The sequence below is a fragment of the Podarcis muralis genome, chromosome W, assembly GCF_964188315.1.
Source record: "Podarcis muralis chromosome W, rPodMur119.hap1.1, whole genome shotgun sequence".
NCBI lineage: Eukaryota > Metazoa > Chordata > Lepidosauria > Squamata > Lacertidae > Podarcis > Podarcis muralis.
Window position 1 is genome coordinate 7,553,688 of NC_135674.1, and position 24,604 is coordinate 7,578,291.

General features: G+C 45.8%; 1 protein-coding gene across 1 annotated transcript in view; it reads left to right on the top strand.

The window, feature by feature from the left end:
- LOC144326454 (U3 small nucleolar RNA-associated protein 14 homolog A-like) overlaps positions 1–6,376 on the top strand; it is a 56,106-nt gene extending 49,730 nt beyond the window's left edge. Inside the window, exons 8-11 of the mRNA XM_077922998.1 lie at positions 1,250–1,605; positions 3,857–4,047; positions 4,144–4,243; positions 5,052–6,376. Of these exons, the coding sequence (XP_077779124.1) occupies positions 1,250–1,605; positions 3,857–4,047; positions 4,144–4,243; positions 5,052–5,342 (938 nt within the window). The 3' untranslated portion in view covers positions 5,343–6,376. The remainder of the gene's footprint in view (positions 1–1,249; positions 1,606–3,856; positions 4,048–4,143; positions 4,244–5,051) is intronic.
- Positions 6,377–24,604: the final 18,228 nt, after the last annotated feature.

The window sequence follows — 24,604 nt, forward strand, 5'->3', positions numbered from 1 at the left end:
TTACTGGGGTTTTTTATTAATTATTTTTCTTTCTCTGAAATTTCATCTAAAATTTCTTTCTTTTTCTTTTCTCTTGCCTTTTTCTTAATTGGGTTTTGTTGTATAAACAGTCCCCTCATGACTGCTTTGCTAGTGTCCCATACTGTTTGCAGCCTGGTTCTATTATTAAGATTTAATTCAAAGTAATCTCCCAGAACCTTTTTTGCCTTTTCTAACAAGATTTTATCATCTAATAGATCTTCATTCTATCTCCATCTAAAGGTGTTTTGCCTTTCTTTCAGAATTTCCATTATTATAGGACTATGATCCGACAATGCTCTGGGATCTATTTCAATTTTTTAAACTTTTGATTCTAATTCTTTTGAAATCCAAACTGCATCCAGTCTGGCACTACTGCCATGTACATGTGAAAAAAGGTTAACTGTTTATCAAGCACATGTTTTACTCTCCAGATATCTATTAAATTCAATGTCTCTGTCATATCAAAAAAGGTTTTGGGTAGCCTACCTTCTTTGGTGTGTTTTTTCCTAATTGTTCTCTCCATCTTTAATGATGGTACCCCATTCAGATCTGCCATTAGTATTACCTTCTCATCTGCAATCTCCAAAAGATCTGTTTCAAAGTTTTGAAAGAATTTTGATTTATTTTCATTTGGTGCATATATTCCCACCAATACTAACTTTTCTCCTTGGACTTTGATTTGTACCATTAGAATCCTCCCTTTATCGTCTTTTTGGATTAGCTTGGGTTCAAGTGCAGGTTTAACGTAAAATACTACACCACGTCTTTTAGCATTGTCTGCTGAATTAAAATCCATCCCTAATTCTTTTATTAATCAGAATTCTTTTGTGTTTGTTTGCTACGTGTGTTTCCTTCAGGGGAAAAAAGCATATTTTGACTGCTGTAAGAAGCAATCATTTTATTTAGCTAGTTGACAAATGTTTGCATTTATTTTAAAACTCAAAATAATGGATGTATTAAAATGATATGCCTGCGTAGGCTTGCTGGGGGGGGGGTGTATTCAAAAAAGTTGATTAGTTAAATGTTTGGGTCTGCTGATATTAACCATGATGGCAATATGGAGCATCCACATTCCAAGGCAATGTACCCTTGAGTACCAGTTGCTGAAGAGCAGCAACGGGGAGAGAGCCTTGGTTTTCCTACCCTGCAGGATGCTGGGCTAGAGTGATGTCTGATCCAGCAGTGCCCTTCAGATGCTATGATAATTTGTGTCGTGTTCTTGCTTCAGGTCTTAACGGTGAGGAAGCAATGCCCAAGATGATGGACGTGCTTTTACCAGCACCTCCAAGTCATGTGCCAGAGGGGCCACTCCTGAGTGAGAAGCTGGAACGGCTTCATACCTTAGAGGATATGGAGGCCATGGAGCCAGAGGAAGTCCCACGGGAAAACAGAATGCTGGAAGTCAACGGTGCTGAACTTCAGCAGCCTCTGGAAGCTGAGTCATCGCTACAGCCCAAGGATAGCAAGACCCAGACCTCCAATAAGACAGCCAAGCACAAGGCTCTGATTGATCTGAAGGCAGTGCTGGCTCAACCACTTCGTCCCATGCAGTGTCCGTTTTTGCCTTCTGCTGTACAGGATGAGGTGAGCACCATTAGGAGGGGTTAATCAGGGTTTCCATGGATCTGGAAGAGCTAAGTGCTAACGCTTTACTTGCACTGTGTCCCTTCAGGCTAACGACATGGGAAGTGTTCATCTTTGAAAGCTCCCCAATGGGAGAAAGCTAGTGTGTCAGGGAGAAGGTTTAATCTCCTTGGCGTGTTTGTTTTCCAGCTGCAGGGAGCCTTATCCCAATGCATCAGGGAAGAGACCAATGGTAGAGAGTATGCTTTACATTAGGGATGGGGCAGGGCTGTGGCCCTCCAGATGTCATTAGTCAACACCCATCAGCTCCAGTTAGCATAGCCAACTATGCTAAGGGTAGTTGTAGTCCAATAACATCAGGAGGTCCACAGGTTCCCCTTGCATCACATGTAGAAGAGCTTTGGTTCATTCCTTGTTTTGTTTCTTGTTAAAAACTGATATTGGGTAGCAGAGTTGGAAGCAGTATTTGCCTAGAGTTATTGGAGAGCCAGCACTGAGCTAAAAGGACCAACTGTCTGACTGTATGAGAAAGCCAATCATTGCCTTCACAGATTAGATTTTTCAGAGTAGGCTAGCCCAGTTCAGAAATGAATGGCAAACTAGGGTTTGTTGTTAGAAGAAGAAACCTGAGGCTCATGCACTCCTCCACATGTATGAAAGGAGGATGAAAGCTTCTACTTTACCCCTTTAAAAAATGTTTTTATTTGAATGCACACACATTTTGTGTGTGTGTATGTGTGTGTGCACGTACACACATACATACATACATACATACATACATACATACATACTAATAGAGTATTAAGAATGAATAATAACCTGGTGAAAGCACATAAACATCAACAACAGCAATTACAAAAAACAAAAACTAGGCTATTAACATTAGTACAATTTATATGCCTAGAGAAACTTAGACATTAAAATAGGAGTAACTAATAATACAATGGTACCTTGGTTCTCAGACAAAATCCGTTCGCTTTTTCAAAAACCGAGGCACGGCTTCTCATTGGTTTCAAGAGCTTCTTCCACTCAGCGGAAGCCATGTTGTACGTTCAGGTTCCGAAAAGCGTTCGAAAACGGAAGCATTTACTTCCGGATTTTCGGTGTTCAAGAACCGAAACGTACAACAACGGAGGTGTTCGGGAACCGAGGTTCCACTGTATAACCAAAGGGACATTATTATGCTTTCACCGTTGAATTAATCACAGTTCCCTGTTAAGTCCAAACTTGAGGAACTGTGGTTAGATGTCTTCAATATGCTAGTTTATTTTTTAACGAGCAGCAGATAAAACAAATTTCTGTTCCACAAGTTCAGACATAACAGGGCTTACAAGCAGGTAATTTCAACCTGCTTTCACATAAAGAAGGGGAGAGAGGAAGGGACAGCAGCAGCACACTGACGATAATAGAATCGTAGAAAGGAACCATGGAAGGAACCGTGAGGGTAATCTAGTCCAACCCCCTGCAATGCAGGACTCTTGCCCAACATGGGGCTCGAACCCGCAACCCTGAGATTAAGAGTCTCTTGTTATGCAAGTGTATTGTTATCTGATCAGCCTTCCAGGTGGTGTTTGACTATGGCTCCCATTATCTGTAAGCATTGGGTTTGCTAACTGGGGGATGATGGGATTTGGAGTCCATCAGTATCGGGGGGGGGGGGGGCACATTGGGGTAGGCTGCAATGTGACAAAGCATGCTTTGTCATTTAGTTTGAATCATGCCAGCATGTCTCAAGCAGACAGCTTGTGTACTACAGGAAAGTATTTGAGGACCAAACTGCTCCAGAGAATTCTTGCAAGCGAGCTGAGTCACATGCTGCTGGGAAAGGGAAGGAGGTGTTTTAAAATCCAAACACCAGAGCTCCTGGACAGTCCTCTGGGCAGAGAAATTCCTTCCTGCTCCAAATCCCTGCACTGAGTCAGACTCTGTGAGCAGAAGCAATTCAGCAATCTCCTCGAATGAGCTTTCATTGGATGCAGTTCCTTGCCACACAGCAGTATCTTGCTCCTTGTTGGTTAAGGATGCAAAGTGGGGAGGAGACTCATTTGTCTGTTCTCTTTGTTCATTTTGTCTTTTGGCTCCAGCAGGGCCTTCAAAAAAGCTTGACAGCACTTTCCGTAAAACAATTACATTTCCAATTGAGCATCAAGATCACTGTTAGATTATACTCTTCCTGTGTTAGTTACCTATTGTCTGGAAATCCTGTGAGACTCCTTGTCCACCTGCCTGCTGATCTTTTTCTCCCTTGCAGCTAGGGATGGGCAAAGACCAGCGACAGGTGATCCGGGAGGCCTTTGCAAGTGACAACGTTGTTGCCAACTTTATGAAAGAAAAGCGTCGGGCAGAGCAAAACAGCAAACCGAAAGTTATCAATCTGGTGCTTCCAGGATGGGGCGAGTGGGGAGGTGCAGGACTACGGCCGAGTAAGATGAAGAAGAGATGGTATGTTCAGGGTGGAAGCTTAATGGTCTGGCACTGCCAACTGTTACCTGCTTCACCTACCTTCTTCCTTTTTTTTTTTTTTTTTTTGCCTTCTAGGTTCCTTATCAAACCAGCAGCTGGGTCCCCAAGGAAAAACAGGCACCTGCCCAATGTTATCCTGAGTGAACAGCGCAATATTTTAGCAGGGGTGCATCAGGTGAGTTTATCACTCTGGCCTAGGAGGCTGCTGTTCACGCTTTCAGCTGCAGAAACAATGTGGGGAAAAGAAGATACAGTATAAATGTTCTTAGACTCATAGAATTCTAAGATGTTAGAATTGACTTCTTCTTAATTATATAGTTGGAAGGGACCTCAAGGGTTGTCTAGTCTAACTCCCTGCAATGCAGGAATGTAATTAAACTCTGTGAATTTAACTGAGGAAAGACAGCTCAATCAGGAGAGCATCTGCTCTGCATGCAGAAAGTCCCAGCTTCCATCCCCTGCCTCGCCAGTTTAAAAGGATGAAGTGATGGGAAAGGTGTGTGCGTGGATTGCTGAGAAGTAGACAGTTCTGGGACAGATGGATAAATAGTCCAACCTGTTATAAGGCAAATTCCTATGTACTTGATTGGGTATGTACAGGCAACACCCTGTTTGCATGGGGTTGTGTTCTGGGTTATTGCACACGTCAGCAGTTGTGCATAAGCCCGTTCTGCCCTTTTCTGGGGCCAAAAGCAGCACGCATGTTGGTGGCCAGACGACAGTCAGATGTGCAGAAAATGGTCACTGCCTGTACTGTGTACCTGATACCAATTCTTTTCTTTTGGTATTTTTTTATGAGGATTGTTTTATCTGCCTGAAGGTTGATAGAGCAGGTTGGAACTACAAAATAATAAAATGCAAGCAGCTCACCAAGACTTTGTGCACGTGCCCCCTCACCCCCAAGAACTGCCTGCTTAGCTGTGTGTTGTTCCTAGCCTTCCACTTTCAGGGTGCCATTAAACTACTTCTTCACTACACTGCAGGTGAACCAGCTGCCCTTCCCCTTTGAGAACAGCAAGCAATTTGAACGCAGCATCCAAGCACCCATGGGCCCCACTTGGAACACCCAGCGTGCTTTTCAGCGTCTGACAGCTCCTCACATTGTCACCCAGCCTGGCCACATCATCCAGCCCATCAGTGCTGAGGACAGTGAGCTGCTCTGCAAAGTGGAAAAGGCAAAAGCCATGGGAAGGGAGCCGGATTTGGCACTATCATTGTCACCCCACAATCATCACCCACACCATGCCTCAAAGAGGAAGGCTCGGCGGAGCTAAGTCCTACAGGGGCTCTGCCATACAGGCCAGACTCCTTGGGCTAACTGGCACTGTTGTCTTCTTATTTTCTTCAGTCAATTTTATTGATTGTCAGTATATAACACAGAAACACATACAACAAATGTCTTCGTTTCCCATCCCTCCCTCCCTCCCTCCCTCAGTTTATTCCCACAGAACAAATCAGTTTATTAAATTCTGCCAGAGTCCATTGAGTGAATCAGGTGGATGCCAGTCATCAGGGTTATCATTTTGAAAACCCAATGAAAGGATGACAAGTTTCAGTAAAGTCATCTATGTCTTCTGTGCTGTTCAGTGCTTGTATTCTCCTTGTTCGTTTTTCCAGTAAGGCAAATTGTCTGTGCATCTTGCTTCCACACAGAATTCTGTAAATGATCCAGTCTTTTCCATTTCTGTGCCACCAAGTGGAAAGTGAATCAATTAACTATTTGTATAAAATCATGGAACAGTAGAGTTTGAAGGGATCTCCCAGGGTGACCTAGTCTAACCCCCTGCAATGTAGGAATCTCAACACGCTGTCCCTTGTCCAATTTGAAACCATACCAGACCCTGCTCAGCTTTACAAATGTGTTAGTAGTTTTGTTGCTGCAATTGAAATTAAGCTTTTCTTCCCTGGAAATGGTTAACAGGCCTAAACTTGATGTGCATTCTGCATGTTGCCCCTTGATGTTGCTTCCCCCACCCCACCCTGTGAACAACTTTTGCCAAAAAGGATGTACATAAGTCACATGTGGAACATTGTACCAATTGTATTGCCAGCTTACAAACACAAGTATGATAATGATTTATTAATATAGCTGCATGTTAGTGGTGTCAGATGCCATTTATGTAACGGCTTAAATGTAATCACTCATATGAGTTGAGACTGATGCTAAGGGTTTTTTGGCCCATGAATTATTCCAATCCATGTCTTCACTTTCTATGCTAAATACGTTTTGTTAAAGTTTGTGGGTCGTAAATCCTTTGACTCACGGAGTTTGCTGCAACGGCACTGCAATAAATCTGATTTATTGGCACTCTGACAAACTTCTTTTTTAAAAAATAAATTTTATTTTCAATGCAAAATTATAGCAAAAATTACAAACATTGAATCCAAACTAATACTATACAAACAAGAAAAAAAACTGAACGCAAAAAAACCAAAAGAAAAAACAAAAGAAAAAGCGCACATCTACAAATAAAACCATATATTCAGTCTAATCTAGTCATTACATACATATACACATATTGACTTCATTTCTTTCTTCTAAGACCTCAAAATTTTTACTCTTACTAAATTGTTGTGTCTAATGTAGATTACTTCTATCTTTATACTTTTTTACACCATTTTTCTTTTTCTTTAAGCCTGTAAAGCATCATTCATTATATATGCTTACTCTAGAACAATGCTTTTTCATATACTCTTTAGCACATCCCCATACTTTTAATAATTTCTGGTCCTATTGTCCCCTTATGAATGCTGTGAGTCTTGCCAGATTTATATATTCACAAAAATTAATTTGCCATTCTTTCATTGACGGAATTTTTCTCCTTTTCCAATTTTTTGCTATAAGCATCCTGGCGGCTGTTGTTGCATAAAGGAATACTTTCCTTTGATTGTCAGGAATATCGTTTGTGATTATGCCTAAAGGGAATGCCTCCGGTTTTTTACTGAAAGATATTTTAAACATCTTTTTGATTTCTTCATATACTTCATTCCAAAATTATTTAATAGGTCGGCATTCCCACCACATATGAAACATTGTTCCTATTTCTTTCTTGCATCCCCAACAGGTATTTGATTTTAATTTGTAAATTTTTGCCAATTTTACCGGAGTTAAGTACCATTGGTACACCATTTTCATCAAATTTTCTCTGATTGTATAACATGCCATAAATTTAATACCACATTTCCATAATTTCTCCCACTGGTCCAGCCGAATTGTGTAACATATATCACATGCCCATTTAGTCATAACTTCTTTTACTTCTTCATCCTTTAACTCCCATTCTAATAATAAATTATACATTTTGGATATACTCTTTTTCGAGTTTTGTAATAATACTTTTTGTAATTTTGATTCTTCTTTTTCAAATCCTGTTGCTTTATCCTGATTAAATATTTGGGCAATTAGATGATACTGTTGTTGGGATACTGCCAGGGAGACGGAGGCATCAGGCAGGCCCCCAGTTGTCTCCGGACGATCACCGGTCTCCCGTGGAACAGCATCAGTCAATTAGCGACACGAGCCTCAGAGACATTCCAAGGCCCGTGCACACCCTTTCAGCAGTCTCCACAACGAAAGATGTAGACATGAGAGCATATTTACAGCTTTATTCAACGTAGTTCAGAACAAAGGAAAAACATGACTGCTTGCCTCCATGTCCAGGAAAACAGCCGGAACAAAAGCTATATATAAAATGGAAGTTCCCAGAAGACAGTGCTGGGAGTAAACAGGCATGTGATACACAACAATCATGCCTGACCCTTTAAGGTGGAACGGAACTGTATCCTAATATCCTCCCCTTTCCGTGTAATCTGTAGTACCTGTGGTTCAACCCAATTGCAACCTCTGTACATAAACCTTAAGTTGTTCTCTGTTAACAACCTTAGACAACAGATCTGCAGGAATTTCGTTTCCTGGCATGTAGGACACCTGAATGAGTCCTTTCTGAATACACTCTCTTGCACAATGTAACTTAATCTGCAAGTACTTGGTTCTTTGCTTGCAACTCTCTGAGTTCAGCAAAGCCAAACAGGATCTATTGTCTTGATACACCTGTATAGGACATTTCACAGAAACTCTGATGTCCTGAAACCATTCACAATCCATGAGTGAAAATGACAGGGCATTGAGTTCTGCTTCACAGGAACTTAGGCTTACTGTCGTCTGCTTTTTGCACAGCCAGTCAAACAGACAATGGTTGTACATGTAGCATACTCCAGAAGTGCTTGTACCATCCGTGGTGTCACTTCCAAAACTAGCATCTGCAAAGATTTCAAGACCTCCAGTCTTCTGACTAGTGAACCTCAGCCTGTAGTGCAACGTCCCCTTCAAATAGCAGGCTATGCGCTTCAGAGCTTTACAATCCTGAACAGTTGGATTGTTGGCATGTCTGCTAAGCAGATTAGTGCTTACAGCTTGAACATCTAGCAATGAAATTCAGCTTGCCTAGAATGCATCTGTACAGTGTAGTGTCAGAAAACGCTTCAGCAGTATAATCTACCTGGTAACCTGTCACCATCGGTGTGTCTGCTGGGTTTGCATCAACCAAATTCAACCTGGTTAACACATCAACAACTTCCGGGTTGGCGCCATCACCGAATGGCGGATTCCCTCCGAGCTCCGGAGGGAATCTGCTTGGCAGGGGTCGGGTTCTGCCGCGCCGGCGACGTGGGGACCCTCAAAAACCACGGGCGCGGATGCCCGTGGACCTGGTGACTCGGCGGGCACCGTTTGCGCCCTCCCGACCCGCGAAGGAGCCTTTTTAAAGGCTACGGAGCGGGGGACGGGGAGCGGCGCGGTGCTGTGAGTCTTCTGCTTCCCCTGCCGAGCGAAGCCGCATGCCATTCGATGGAGAGCGCTGACTTCTTCTTCTAAAAAATTGGACTAACTAGAAACAAGAACCCGTGAGTAATTGGGAAATTGGACTAAAAATCTTTTTTGGATTCGGTACGAGCGGGGGAGGTGCAAAGAGGAAGTCCGTCTCCCCCTAATTGTAAACAATTTAAAGCAAGGATTTGACAACTAAGGTCGAGTGAAGAGCCTTTCTTTATTGGAGAAAAATCATTAATTGCACGGATTGATAGTATAAGTAATTGTGCTGGAGGATGAGCTAACTTTTTGAGTGAAATTGCCACCCCCCCCCCCCCCGGGACCGGGAGTGATCCGTGAGAGGAGCCTGCTGAGGAGATATAGAAGATTTTGACAGCTGTCAGATTAGGAAAAATAGAGAACTTTATTTCTGATGTTTTTGCTGGTTAAAATAGACACAATATAGTTACAAGTTGCTGAAAATAAGAAGGATTGAAACAAACTAACTTGACTTTTGGGCTGGAAAGTGAAAGGAATATTGAACAATCAGAATCCCTCTAGAGGGGGTTCAGAGACATTGCAAGAATGGAAATAGGTCGGAAAATACTAGCTGACCTGGACGAGGTTGCTTTTCTCATGAGAAAGTTGCAAAAGTTGTATGAGCAAGGTCATGTTTTGTCTACAAGTGATGTAACTTCGAAGTCAATAGCAATTGTATCCACTGAGTTGGAAAAGGATTTGAGCTACAAAACCCAGGCAGCTGAACAAGAAAATGAACAAGAGGAACAGGAAGGAGGGGCTGCAGAACAGCAGAAGGTAAAGGAGAGCCGGAGGCCTGCCAACATGGATGAAAATAAAGATTGGAAGAGGAAAATTTGGTCTGAATTTAAAAAGGAGGAATGGAAAGATCTCCTTTTGTGGGGATCTGAAGACCTATGGACCATAAATTTGAACAAGGTGGAAGTTGGAGCTTTTGGACTATTTGGACCTAAAACGATTAAAGAACAAGATTTTAGCTCCAACTCTAAACAGGGAGGTCCGGCTGGAAAGAACATGGACATTATAGGGACAGTGCCCCTCCGAGAGCTGGTGTTAAATACAAAGGACTTCCAAAGAAACCGGCAGAGAGGGACTGAGGGAGATTTGAGAGCCTCGGACGTGAGGTTGCCAGGCTGATAGTAGAGGGATTAATGGATTTTGGCTTGGGGATCGAAACCGGGGAAGGGAGGGTGGGGTTTGGAAATCCAAAGGGTGTCTGAATCTTTCTTTTACATTTTTCTTCTTAATTTTTTGTTGTTATTAGTATAAAGATGGGGAATTCGTGGAAGGGAAATTGGGTCGACCTTAGGAAAATTTCTAAGCATAAATGATTGATGTTTATGAGTTAAAAGTTGATATATAAATTGAATTAAATATAATAACAAATTAAGGTTAAAAATTTAGGGTTAAGAACTTGTTGGATAATTATCTTGGACATGGAATACAAGAAGGGGAGGTGAGGGGAAGGTCTGGAAAGAAGTTACTGAAAATCTGGAATGTAATGAATGAATTATCTTTTTCTTTTTTCTTTTTGTTTGTTTGTTTTTTGTTTTTTGTAATTCTTTTTTGAAACTTTAATAAATATTATTTAAAAAAACAACAACACATCAACAATTTTCTGTGTTTGGTGTACCAGAAAATTAACTGCTTGGTCCTTCCCCACCTGCAGAGAAAGATAGTTGGAAACCTCACCAAGATCCTTCTTGTCAAAGTGCTCCTTCAGCTGAGCGAGGGTGCTTTGGTACAAAGCCTGTACAAAACAGAAGAAGATAATCAACAAAACATAAACAATACAGTTTGTTTTGCCCCTCCTCCTTGACAAACACATGGATCAGCTTTGCCTTGGTGAAAACCTAGAGAAAGCAATGTCTCAGTGAGTTTTGTGTTCCAACACCTGGCACTCTGCTTGAGACCATATAAGGATTTCCGTAGTTTACAGACCATTCCTTTCTGTGTCTGCATTCCATCAGGTGGAAGCATATACAGCTCCTCCCCCAAAATCCCATGCAAAAAAGCTGTGTTCACATCATGATGAGAAACATGCAGTTTCTCCTCTGCAGCAGTCTTGAGCATTAGCCTAATGCTCTCATACTTGACGGTGGGTGAGTAGGTCTCATGGTAATCCTGTCCTGGTACCTGTGAAAAACCTCTGGCAACCAATCTGGCTTTGTGCCTGAAAACCTTGCCAGTCTGGTCTGTCTTGGCCTTGAAGACCCATTTGCTGCCAACCAGTCTCATTCCTGGGACTACTGGGACTAGCTCCCAGGTTTGGTTCCTATCCAAGGAATCAACTTCAGTCTTCATGGCATTAAGCCATGGCTCAGCATCTTTAGAGGTTAACTCCTGAACCTCTTTGAAGCTTGAAGGTTCCCACACCTTCTCTGAGCTACTAAGAACAGCAGTTGCTGTCTTAGCAAACTCATCAGCAAATCTCTTTGGAGGTTTGCCTTTTGTGGCCCTTTCAGATCTGCGTACTAGACGCAACTCTTCTTCACTCACCTCCTCTTTCTTAGGAGAAAAGTGGCCAATGGTGAACAGTGGTTCTTCCAGTTCAGTGTCAGACGCATCAGATGGTCTGATTGAGGCCTTTGCGCTCTTGTAGTCTGCTGTGTCATCACTGTCACTGACAACAGCAGCAGCACTGCTCACTGAGCTGGAATCCGAACTCTGATCATCATCCTCAGCTTCCCCATCTTTCTTATCATCATCTTCTTCTTCCTAATAATAATAATAATAATAATAATAATAATTTATTATTTATACCCCGCCCATCTGGCTGACTTTCCCCAGCCACTCTGCGCGGCCCCCAATCAAGTGTTAAAAACAGTACAGCGTTAAATATTAAAAACTTCCCTTCAGATGTCTTTTAAAGATAGGATAGCTGCTTATTTCCTTCACATCTGAAGGGAGGATGTTCCACTGGGTGGGCGCCACTACCGAGAAGGCCCTCTGTCTGGTTCCCTGTAACCTCACTTCTCGCAATGAGGGAACCGCCAGAAGGCCCTCAGCGCTGGATCTCAGTGTCCGGGCTGAACGATGGGGGTGAAGACGCTCCTTCAGGTATACAGGGCCGAGGCCGTTTAGGGCTTTAAAGGTCAGCACCAACACTTTGAATTGTGCTCGGAAACGTACTGGGAGCCAATGCAGACCTCTCAGGACCGGTGTTATGTGGTCCCGGCTGCCACTCCCAGTCACCAGTCTAGCTGCCGCATTCTGGATTAATTGCAGTTTCCGGGTCACCTTCAAAGGTAGCCCCACATAGAGCGCGTTGCAGTAGTCCAAGCGGGAGATAATGCATGCACCACTCTGGCGAGACAGTCTGCAGGCAGGTAGGGTCTTAGCCTGCGTACCAGGTGGAGCTGGTAGACAGCTGCCCTGCGCCCCCATGGACAGCTGTGAGTCCAAAATGACTCCCAGGCTGCGCACCTGGTCCTTCAGGGGCACAGTTACCCCATTCAGGACCAGGTAGTCCTCCACACCAGCCCGCCCCCTGTCCCCCAAGAACAGTACTTCTGTCTTGTCAGGATTCATCCTCAATCTGTTGGCTGCCATCCATCCTCTAATCGCCTCCAGGCACTCACACAGGACTTTCACCGCCTTCACTGGTTCTGATTTAAAGGAGAGGTAGAGCTGGGTGTCATCTGCATACTGATGAACACCCAGCCCAAACCCCCTGATTATCTTTCCCAGCGGCTTCATATAGATATTAAAAGCATGGGGGAGAGGACAGAACCCTGAGGCACCCCACAAGTGAGAGCCCAGGGGTCTGAACACTCACCCCCCAACACCACTTTCTGGACACGGCCCAGGAGAAAGGAGCGGAACCACCGTATAACAGTGCCCCCAGCTCCCAGCCCCTCTAGACAGTCTAGAAGGATGTTATGGTCGATGGTTTCAAAGGCCGCTGAGAGATCCAGCAGAACTAGGAAACAGCTCTCACCTGTGTCCTTAGCCCTCCGGAGATCATCAACCAGCGCGACCAAGGCAGTTTCAGTCCCATGGTGAGGTCTGAATCCCAATTGGAAGGGATCCAAATGGTCCGCATCCTCCAGGATGCTTGGAGTTGTTCGGCAACTACCCGCTCAATCACCTTGCCCAAGAATGGAAGATTTGAGACTGGGCGCTAGTTGGTCAAATTGGCCGGGTCGGCGGTTCAAATCCCTGTGGCGGGGTGCGCTCCCGTTGCTTGGTCCCAGCGCCTGCCAACCTAGCAGTTCGAAAGCACCCCCGGGTGCAAGTAGATAAATAGGGACCGCTTACTAGCGAGAAGGTAAACGGCGTTCCGTGTGCTGCGCTGGCTCGCCAGATGCAGCTTGTCACGCTGGCCACGTGACCCGGAAGTGTCTGCGGACAGCGCTGGCCCCCGGCCTATAGAGTGAGATGGGCGCACAACCCTACAGTCTGTCAAGACTGGCCTGTATGGGCAGGGGTACCTTTACCTTTACCTTAAAGATGTTTTTTTAAGAAGCGGTTTAATGACTACCTCTTTCAGCGGGTCTGGGAAGGCTCCCTCACAGAGGGAAGCATTCACCACCCCGCAGAGCCCATCGCCCAGCCCTTCCAGGCTCGCTTTTATCAGCCAGGATGGGCAAGGATCAAGGAGACAGGTGGTCGGTTTCACTTGTCCAAGCAGCCTGTCCACATCCTTGGAGGTAACAGTTTGGAATTGATCCCATGTAACAGGACTAGACAGAACTCTAGCACTCTCCCGCCCTGGCCCTGCTCCCACGGTGGAGTCTACCTCCTTCTGAATCTGAGCAACTTTATCTGCAAAAAACTTTATAAAAGCACTGCAGGAGATCTTGGGGTCCCTACCAGGCCCCGGTGGTGCAGGTGGTTCCGATAGATTGCGAACCACCTGAAAAAGTCTCCTGCTGCTGTTTCTGCAGATGCAACGGAGGCGGTGAAGAAGGCCCTCTTCGCCGTCGCCATTGCCACTTGGTAGGCTCAACGTTGAGCTCTAGCCCGTGTCCGGTCTGATTCAGAATGAGTTTTCTGCCACCGGCGCTCTAGCCATCTCAACGATTGTTTCATCGCCCTCAGCTCCGGGGAAAACCACGGGGTTGTCCGGGCTCCATGGAATCGGAGAGGGCGCTTTGGAGCCAGACAGTCAATAGCCCTGGTTAACTCCACATTCCAGCGGGCCACCAGGGAATCAGCTGAAAGGCCATCAACTTGGGATAAAACATCCCCTACCACTCTCTGGAAGCCCATTGGATCCATTAAGTGGTGGGGGCGGACCATCCAAATCGGTCCCACCTCCCTGCAGAGGGGAAGGGTCGCATAGAAGTCCAGTTGCACCAGGAAGTGATCTGACCATGGCACTTCTTTTGTTTCACTTTTACTTAGTGTCAGATCACCTACTTCACTAGAGGTGAACACCAGGTCTAAGGCATGTCCGTGACTATGAGTTGGGCCAAACTTATTCAGGGACAGCCCCATGGAGGCCATGCTTTCCACGAAGTCCCGAGCGGCCCCTTGTAAGGTCGTGTCAGCATGGATGTTAAAATCCCCCAGGACAACCAAGCTAGGTGTCTCCAGGAGCATATCCGCCACGACCTGAAGCAGCTCGGGCAGGGAATCCTTGGTGCAGCGGGGAGGTCGGTAAACCAATAGGAATCCTGTACTGCCCCTATTGCCCAACTTCCAGAACATGCACTCAGAAAACTGGGTCTTCCCAATAGGACGCCTGGTGCAGACTAATGACTTCCTAAAAATCACTGCAACCCCCCCTCCACGCCCACATGACCTGGGTTGCTGTGCGTAAGAGAAACCTGGTGGGCAAGCAGCAACAAGGACAGGCCCATCTGCTTCATTCAACCAGGTCTCTGTCACACATGCCAGGTCAAATCCTCCATCCACAATCAGGTCGTGGATGGCAGTGGTTTTATTCATCCTTGACCTGGCATTGCACAGCAACACTTTCAGGTCATGTGGGTTTCCCTTGCTGATTTCAGTATCCTTCCAGTCAGGACCAGACCCGGAGGCAGGAATAGTCCTCAAACGACGACTAAACCTGCCTCCTCGGTAATGACATGGTCTGGTCTTAGTATAACTCCTCCTTCTGCCCATGATCACTGAGATCGGGTGTCCCAATACATCCCCCCCCCTGTGGAACCTGCCCCAGCCATTCTATTGGCTGAGGCCCACTCCCAGGCAGCCCTGACCCTTCCCCTTAAAAAGCAAAATACAAACTATATAATAACTTAACAGAATAATAAAAATAAAATCAAAGCAAGAAACAATAGTGCTCTAATTAAATTACTCCCCACCCTGACTAAATACTTATCCCACCCCAAGCAGAAATAAAATAATAAAATAATATTATAAAAAACAACAACCACCATTTAAGGTGCAGCAAATTAAAAGCACTTAAAACATTTAAAAGTTTGTGGCTCGTAAATCCTTTGCCCATGGAGTCTGCTGCAACGACACTGCAATAAATCTTATTTACTGGCACTCTGACAAACTTCAATGGCACCCACACGCTTCCACTCGTGCGCTGCCACTCTTCTCAGTTGTCGGACGATAGCAGAGTTCACACGCAGCGTAAAATGGCTTTGTCTGTGTCGACGTGGTGTCTTCAATAACTCAGCTCGACACCAGTGCTTCTATTCTATCATTCTTTATTCAGAAGCATATAAACAGAAAGGAAAAATCTACAGAATCTAGCTGCATGTTCACAGCTTTCTGTCTCTAACAAAAATGAAACTACCTTGCTCACATTCTCAGACAGACTGCTCTCCAGAGAGAGCTCAGCCCCCACAGAGCACAGATCAAAGGAAAATGCCCGGGTCATGTGGGCAGTGCACCCAGTGAATCAGAACGCTTCCTGGAGTGTTAACTCTTGACTGTCCAGAACCACAACAAGTTTCCCACAGCCATTTTACAGGATCATGTTGTCCAATTGTTAATTGGCTGAGTATTTTGAAGAGCATAGGTTTTTATTGCATATTATCATTCTAATCGCATTTTGTAGATGAACCGCATCATTATACTTCTGGAAGTGTTGGTAAATCACTGTCAGTCTTAGGTCTTTTGCCTTGATGGACAAACCTTACCAATAATTTTAAGAGTTTCAGTCAATATACAAATAGGAATAGTCTGAAATGAAAACAATTTTTGTAATACCATCATTTTTACCCATAACACTCTTACCATTCATGATAGGTTTAACTTGGGTCTATTACTTACGGTCTTTAACAATATTTTTAGTAATGGTAAAATAGTACTTTTAATGAGTTTTACCCAAGAATTCCTAGATATTTTACACTCTGTGGACGGATCTTAAAGCCTCTGATCACTTTGAATGTATCACAATTTACAGGATAAACTAAAACACAACTACTTGTTCAGAGATAGCCCAGCAATTTTACCATATGCTTTCCATCTCCCTTATGGCCTCTGGCAGTGATTATTCTGGATCAGAGATCATCAGTGCGATATAATCAGCAAATAAATTGAGAGGGTAAGTCTGACCGTTGCGCAGATGACGTCACCACCACCCTGTCTTTTTAAACAAGTGTTATTTGTTTTTTGAGAAATCAATAAACAAATTTAACAAAATACAACTTGCCAGTTGTTCCCTCAATGTCAAATTTTCAATGTCATTTTCTCCTGCTAACTCAACAGCCCATATGCGCGTATATCATGAGGCAAGTGTCAGACCCATCACCAAATTTCCAGCATTTAGCTTTTTGAGGCCAACTGAAGTTTATTCTAGTGTTTAGCTTCTGCTTAACTGAAGAAGCGAGCTGTCTGTGAGTTCAGCCAGTTGTGTTTTGTTGGAGGGAGAGAAGGGAAGGTGGGATAGGGTATTTGTCAGGGCCGCCTCAGGTCCCAGCTCACAAGAGACCAACGCCAAGTCCACTTTATTTACAAAAGTCTTTATTGAAGTACATTGTTTGTTCCACAACCGAGGCGCGCAGCCCCACGTCTGTTACGCTTAGACCGCTGAAGTCCCCTCTGAATCAGTCCTGCCTCTACACCAGTTTAAGAGGCTTGTGCTGGTCCACCTCTTCCTGTCCTTCCTTTTCCGCAGGGTCTTTCTGCCCCCCTGGGTTCCTCCCCTCCTGGATTCCCCTGACGCTGAGTCCCCAGACGCCTGCTCCCCCCTCCTCCGTGCTTTGGGACCAGGCTCCTCCTCCGGGCTCTCCGCATTTCCACGCGCCTCCACATTTGAACTTGGCGCGCGTTCGCTACCTCTGACCTTCCTCTTGACAGTTACACTGCTCTCTGTACTACTCTCCGCCCCTTCCGGCAGGACGTCTTGCCCCGATCTCCTTCCCCTCTCTGCTTCCTGCTCTGCTTCGTCTGTCACACTGGGAACTCCACCCTCTTCACTCCGTTCCGGCGGGGAAGCCGGCCCCGATCTCCAACTCCCACTCGGGGTTCCCCTGCTGCTCCCCTGCTCCTGACGAGTCCCCCCTGTGACTCCCCTTGGCCTGACCAGGGGCACCCCCTTTTGGGAATCCTCCGATTCACTTGAAAGACTCATGGAAACCCTCAAGTCATTGTCATCCTCCTCCTCCTCGTTCCGGGATTCTTCCCCCTCGCTCTCAGTCTCCTCCCTCATCTGTGCCTCTCTCCCTGAACCCCTGACATCCATCCCCCCCTCGAAGCCCCCCCTTCCCCCCTCCCGCCCGTCGGGCGCAGGTTTTTGGAGCCGCGTCTCTGCGGGGGTAGATGCTGGATACAGTTCGTCTACTTCGATTTCCTCTGCTTCCAGCTCAGTGTATGTGTGCTCAAACTCGGGTTCGTCTCCCAAAGTGTTCTCGGTCTCCTCTCCCATTGCTACTTCGTCCGGTGCTGTTGGCCAAGGCCCCTCCCTCCACCTCCTTCGCCAGTCCTCCTCTGGTTGCTCGTCCCACCAATAAGAGGGTTCCGTCTCCACCCCCGAGCACGATCCCCTGGGAGGGCTCGATTCTGGCGTTCCCTCCTCCGCAGAAGAAAACCCCCGGAAAGTGCTGGCTGAAAGTGTGGGAGTAAAAAACCAGTCGTCAAAGTACTCGGCTGGCATGGGCCTGTGTGGGAAAAGGGCATGGAACTCGTCCTTGAGAAGAGGCTCGTCCAAAGCGTAGTCCGGCACCCAACTGTTGGCGCTGGCTGGGGTACCCTCTCTGGCGAGAAAATATTCTACTCCCTCTTCCCCCCATCTCGAGTCCAGAATCTCTGTGACCTTGTTGAGTGGTTCGGCCCTAGGTGACCTCCCCCTCTTGGGTGACTCTCTGCGTGGGTCTGGTGCCGTCCCTGACTCCTGAAATCTGTGTGGGGCCTTGTAGGGGGTGAGCACCGACCTATGAAAGACCGGGTGCATTCTGGAACCTTCGGGGAGGGCCAGTCGAAACGCTACGGGATTGATCCTGGCCTCAACTTGGTATGGCCCTAGCTGCCTGTGTCCTAGCTTCTTCTTAGCTAACGACTTGGCCGGCACCGCTTGGGCCGCTAACCATACCCAGTCCCCCACCTGGATGTCTTCTCCCGCCCTCCTGTGTTTGTCCGCCTGCACTTTATAGGCTTGTTTAGCTAGTTCCAAATGTCTCCGCAGCTCCTCGTGCACCTCTTGCAGTTCTGCTGCGAAATGGTCGGCCCCCTGCGGCGCCCCCTCCCCCGTCGTTACGAACCCCGGGAAGGTTCTGGGATGTCCATTGTTAGCGAAGAACGGCGTCACCCCCGTCGACGCGTGCTTTGTGTTGTAGGCAAACTCAGCCATCGGCAGGTAATCCACCCAAGCTGCGGGTCGCTGATTGGCGTAACATCTCAGGTACTGCTGCATGATAGCGTTGACCCTCTCTGCTTGGCCGTTGGTCTGTGGATGTCTCGCCGACGATAGGTTGATCTTGACGTGCAGGATACCTAGGAGCTTCTGCCAGAAACTGGAAACGAACTGGCGCCCCCTGTCGGACAGGATGGACCGTGGCAGCCCATGCACTCTGAACACGTGGTCAATGAAGAGTTTGGCGGTCTGTTCCGCTGTCGCCACCTTCGCGCAAGGAATGAAGTGCGCCATCTTGGTGAACAGGTCCACAACCACCAGTAACGCCGTCTTGCCTCGGGAACTGGGCAGATCAGTAACAAAGTCCAGCGCTACCCGCTCCCACGGTTGCAGTGGCGTCTCCAGCGGTTCCAGTAGTCCGGCTGGCTTCTGGTGCACTGGCTTGGACCTCTGACAGGTGTCACATCTGGCGACGTAATCCGCGACCTCTCCTCACATTTGGGGCCACCAAAAGTCCCTGGCTACCAGTTCCGCTGTCTTCTCCTTGCCGAAATGGCCCGCGCTGGGTGCGTCGTGCAACTGGTGCAGAACCTTTGTGCGGAGATCGTCCCCTGGCACGTAGAGGGCACCTTTGCGAGTTAACAGCCCGTCGTGTATCTGGAACTCGTCGTCTCTCGTTGTACCTCTGCGCAGCTCTTCCATCTTGGATTGTGCAAACTGATCCGTCTGCAGCGCGCGTCGCACCGCGTCCAGGTCGACGGCGACTGAAGCGCACGCCCACGCCTGCGGTGCGAAAATGTGCTTGGCTGCTACTGTTGCCGCTTCCTCGAGATATTGCGGTTTCCTTGAGAGCGCATCGGCTATGACATTGGAGTCCCCCGGGATGTACTCTATTCGGAAGTCGAAATCCGCGAAGAATTCCGCCCAGCGCATGTGCCTCTGGCTCTGGAGCTTCGCCGTGCGCCAATACTCTAAGTTCTTGTGGTCCGTGCGGACCTGCACGGTGTGCTTGGCTCCTATGAGGAAGTGCCGCCACGCTTTGAAAGCTGCGTGAATGGCCAACAACTCCCTGTCCCAGATGGTGTAGTTTTGTTCCGCCTTGCTGAGCTTCCGGGAGTAGAAAGCACAGGGCCTCCAGTTCCCTTGCAGATCTTCCTGCAAAAGGACGGCCCCTACCGCTCTGTCTGATGCGTCAGTCTCGACCCGCATGGGCCTGCCGGGATTCACGTGCAGCAGCTGTTCCTCGGAGGCGAAGAGGCTTTTAAGCTTCTGAAAAGAGCGCTCCGCCTGGTCCGTCCAAGTGAACTTCTTCTTCTTGGAACTGAGAGTGTCCGTGATTGCTGCTGTCTCCTTCGCGAAACCTCTGATGAACTTGCGGTACAAGTTGGCGAAACCGACGAACCTCTGGACTTCCTTCCGATTGCGCGGGCTCTTCCAGTCCAACACCGCGCGGACCTTGACGCTGTCCATTGCCAGCCCCTTGTCGGACAGCTTGTAGCCCAGGAAATCCACCTCCGTCACATCGAACTGGCACTTCTCCAACTTGGCGTAGAGTCTGTGTTCCCGTAGTCTCTGCAGGACCTCCTTTACGTCCCTCTCGTGAGCCTCCGGCGATTCCGAGAAGATCAGGATGTCGTCGAGGAAGCACACACACTTCTTGTAGAGGAGTCCCGCTAGCACGTGATGCATAAAGGCTTGGAAGCAGTGGGATCCATTTTGGAGACCAAAAGGCATAACTCTGTATTCATACGTGCCCAGAGGCGTGAACATGGCCGTCTTCCACTCATCGCCCTCACGCATGCGTATGAGATTGTACGCTCCGCGCAGATCCAACTTGGTGAAGATCCTCCCCTTCCGCACGGTCGCTAGGAGGTCGTCAATCTTGGGCATGGGAAAGGCCTTGGGCTTTGTCATCGAGTTTATGGCTCGATAGTCCACAATGAGTCTCTTCTGGGGCGTGTCCTTCTTCTTCACAAAAAACACGGGACTGCCCCCCACCGCTTTGGATTCCCGAATGAATCCGCGCTTCAAATTGTGCTCTATGAACTCCCTGAGTTCTTGCATCTCATCTTCAGACATGGAGTACAACTTTGCAGTCGGCAGCTTCGCCCCCGGCAACAGGTCAATCGCACAGTCGTAAGGCCTGTGGGGTGGCAGCTGGTCAGCTTCCTTCTCGCAGAAAACCTCCAAAAATCCCTCGTACTTGCGGGGGACTGCCTGCACCATGCCGAGTTGCAGTTGCTGCCCAGCTTCCTCCTCTTGGCTGGACTGGATGCAATGTTGAGCACAGTACGATGAGCAAAAGGTGAGCTGTCGCTGGTACCACGCCACTGCTGGACTGTGTCTCTCTAGCCAGCTCATGCCTAACACTATAGGCGTGTCTGATAGGCGGGTGACGTTGATGTTGGAGGGGGATTTCCAGCCGGTGGCAGAGGACAGAGTGACTCCAGGAGACATAGGTGTAAAAACCCAAACTAAAACGAAGACTTTATTACTAAGCAAATAAACACAAACTCTGGTGGATGTTATTCCTGCAGGCAGGCAACAAAACTCAGCTTTTTTCCTTTATAGCAACGGTCACCTGCAGCCAATTAATCCCAGAAACTTCTTAAAGGTATACACACATGTTTCTGTGCCGAATGTCCTCTAACACCCCCTCTCATTCAAACAGAAACAATAGTATTTTAAACAGAACAGAACATATTTACATATCACACACAGCAACTCCCAACTTTGCTACCAGTCGTGCATGTTTTTCGAATTTCTAAACCGAGATCATTTTTTACTGGACCCAAATCTCTTACTTTAAATTCCTTTCTTAGTTGTTCTGCAAATTTTTCCACTTGCTTGTCACTTTTTGTAGAGTAAAGCAAATCATCAACATAACACAAACACAATTCTTGTTTATCACCCTTTCCTTTAGTGTACAAGCAGTTATCAGCTAAGCTTCTTTTAAAACCAAGATTTTTTAAAGCATTATCAAGACATTCGTTCCAATTTCTAGCTGACTGTTTGAGCCCATAAATTGCTTTGTTCAGCCTATATACAGAATTCTGTTCTCCTGCCTCAAAACCTGGCGCTTGTTTCATAAAAATTTCTTCTTGCAGATTTGCGTTAAGATAAGCTGTTTCAATATCAAAATGGTTTACCTTAAACCCACGTTGTGCTGCAAGAGCTAGCAATAAGCGTACACTTTCACTCCTTGCAGTAGGAGAAAAGGTTTCATCAAAGCTTTCACCTTTTCTTTGAGTAAAGCCTCGTGCTACCAGTCTGGCTTTGTACTTAACATCACCATCTGCCAAATGTTTTATTTTATACACCCATCTGCAGCCCACTGCCTTTTTTCCTTCTGGCAATGGCTCAATGGTAAAGACATTGTGTTCTGCTAAAGATTTCATTTCTGCTTTCATTGCATTTTTCCACCTTACTATTTCCTGGTGTGGTAACTTTAAAACTTCCTCATAATCACGAGGTTCCTTTTTCACATCAACAGTTTTAACTTCTTGTATAGTAAACCTTTCTGGAGGTACCCCCTTATTGCTTCTTTGTGACCTTCTAACTCTCCCCCTCTGAACTATCTTCCCCTTCTGATTTATCCTGCTCAGGAGAAATTGGTTCAGCTTTAGGAGATTGTGTACTGGGATCCTTATCCCCTGAATCCTCATCACTGTCACTTTCAGAACTTTCTTTAATTTGTGGCTTTTCTTCCTCAGATTTCACAAATTTATCTGTATCATCAGAAGATAACATAACTTCTGAATTTCCATGTAAACGAACCCAACCATCTTGCTCACAAAACTCTGCATGTCTTGATATTACAACTCTGCCACGCCCTAGTGCAAAACGATACCCCTTTGACCAAGTTTGATAGCCAACAAACCTAAGTTTCTTTGCCTTGGGCTCTCCTTTCCTTCTCTGTCCTTTTGGGGTGTGAACCCAAGCCCAGCAACCAAAAGTTTTAACATGGTCCAAAAAGGGTTTTTTTCCATAAAGCAAAAAATGAGGGGTGTTGTTTATGGTAGAACTCCCACTCGGGGTTCCCCTGCTGCTCCCCTGCTCCTGACGAGTCCCCCCTGTGACTCCCCTTGGCCTGACCAGGGGCACCCCCTTTTGGGAATCCTCCGATTCACTTGAAAGACTCATGGAAACCCTCAAGTCATTGTCATCCTCCTCCTCCTCGTTCCGGGATTCTTCCCCCTCGCTCTCAGTCTCCTCCCTCATCTGTGCCTCTCTCCCTGAACCCCTGACAGTATTCCATGTGAAGACATAGGTTTACTAGCCACGAATTTGGTGACAGGGTTGGTTGATTTAAAAGTGCAAGCTTGTATTGAAAAATATGTCTAATACCTCCCTCTTTTTCATAAGCAAATTACTTTAAAAATAATGCAGTTGGGTTTGTTCATCTCTTCCAAGATTAAATGTCATACTCTACTCAACCTACTATGGGGAAAAGCTATAAATATACTGCTACTTCAACAAGCTCAAGGGAAATAAAGCTATTAACATGTATTTATCTCCAATAAAACTTCTACATTTGATTGTATCATGTGTGGGATTGTTGTTGTTGTGACTTCCTGAGCTGTAAATCTAAGAATCGGTGCTGAAAACTTCCTGTTAATATTTGCACATTAAAAATGCTGTTAATTCACCAATGGAGGCAAAGGCCGAGAAAAAACTAAATAAGGATACCAAATGGTTGAGATATTATGATTTATTAACAGAAGAAGAAGAAGAAGGTTACAAATTAAAACCATTTGATCAAGTTAAAGATAAGTTAAACTGGTTTATCACCAGATTAATGAATTGTATAAATTGAATAAGAAAAATGGTTTTGCTTTTGAAGAATCTAAGTTGGAGACGGAGTTGTTGGATACTAAAGGTTAAAATTTATCTAAAATGTACAAGTTATTGTTGGAGCGGCATACAAAAGATGAACAAGTTAAATCTGTGATGATAGATTGGGCAAGCGATGTAGAACATAATATAATGTTTTCAGGATTGGGAAAGATTGTGGAAGAAAGGGGTCAAGTTCACCGCATGTACTGTGTTAAAGGAAAATATACTGAAAATGATGTACAGATGGTATTTGACTCCTGTAAAATTAGCAAAGATATATCATAACTGTGACAATCTATGTTGGAAATGTAAAGAAAAGGAAGGAACTTTTTATCATATGTGGTGGACCTGTCCCAAGGGGAAAGACTTCTGGGAAAAGATTTATAATGAATTGAAAAAAAATGTTGAAATATACATTTATAAAGAAGCCAGAGGCCTTTCTTCTTGGAATAACAGGTTTGGAATTGCCCAAGAAAGATGTTAAATTATTTTTGTATGCCACAACTGCAGCAACAATTTTGTTAGCAAAATAACAAATCAGGTAATATCTGGGGGGGGGGGCAGGTAATGGTGTGTACAGCAACATAAAATGCAGCTTGAAACACAGTGTGTATATGTGTGTGGGAAATTACCTTCCTGTATTTTAAACTGCTAATGTGTACATGTCATTAGATACTAGGCCTGGGATGTGACTCTTCATGTTGCTAGATTGCATCCTGCATCATTCCTGGCCATGGGCCATGCTTGCTGGGGGTGGAGTGGGAACTGGGAGTTCAGCAACAGTTGGAGAGCCACAACTTCTTCACTCTTCTAAGCAGATCAATCCAGATGTTTGGTTCAAAACCTCGGTCTTTTTTAAACATGATCACCTTCCTTACGCTTTCCAAAATGCCGCAACTGCACGCCTGCATAACTCACTGAAATTTAAGTCAGCATCAAAATAAAACATAAACATCTGTCTGAAAGCCTGTGTTAGTTATTAAAAGCTCATGTTCTACCATAATAAAGGTTTCTAAATTTAACAGCCCTTGTAGAAGACAATATGCATGTCATTTGGGGGGTCCTGGAACTTATAGCAGAGAAGCTGAATCTGTCTTCTTGCATCTGTCTTCTGAGAGGAAGATATAAGACAAACCTTT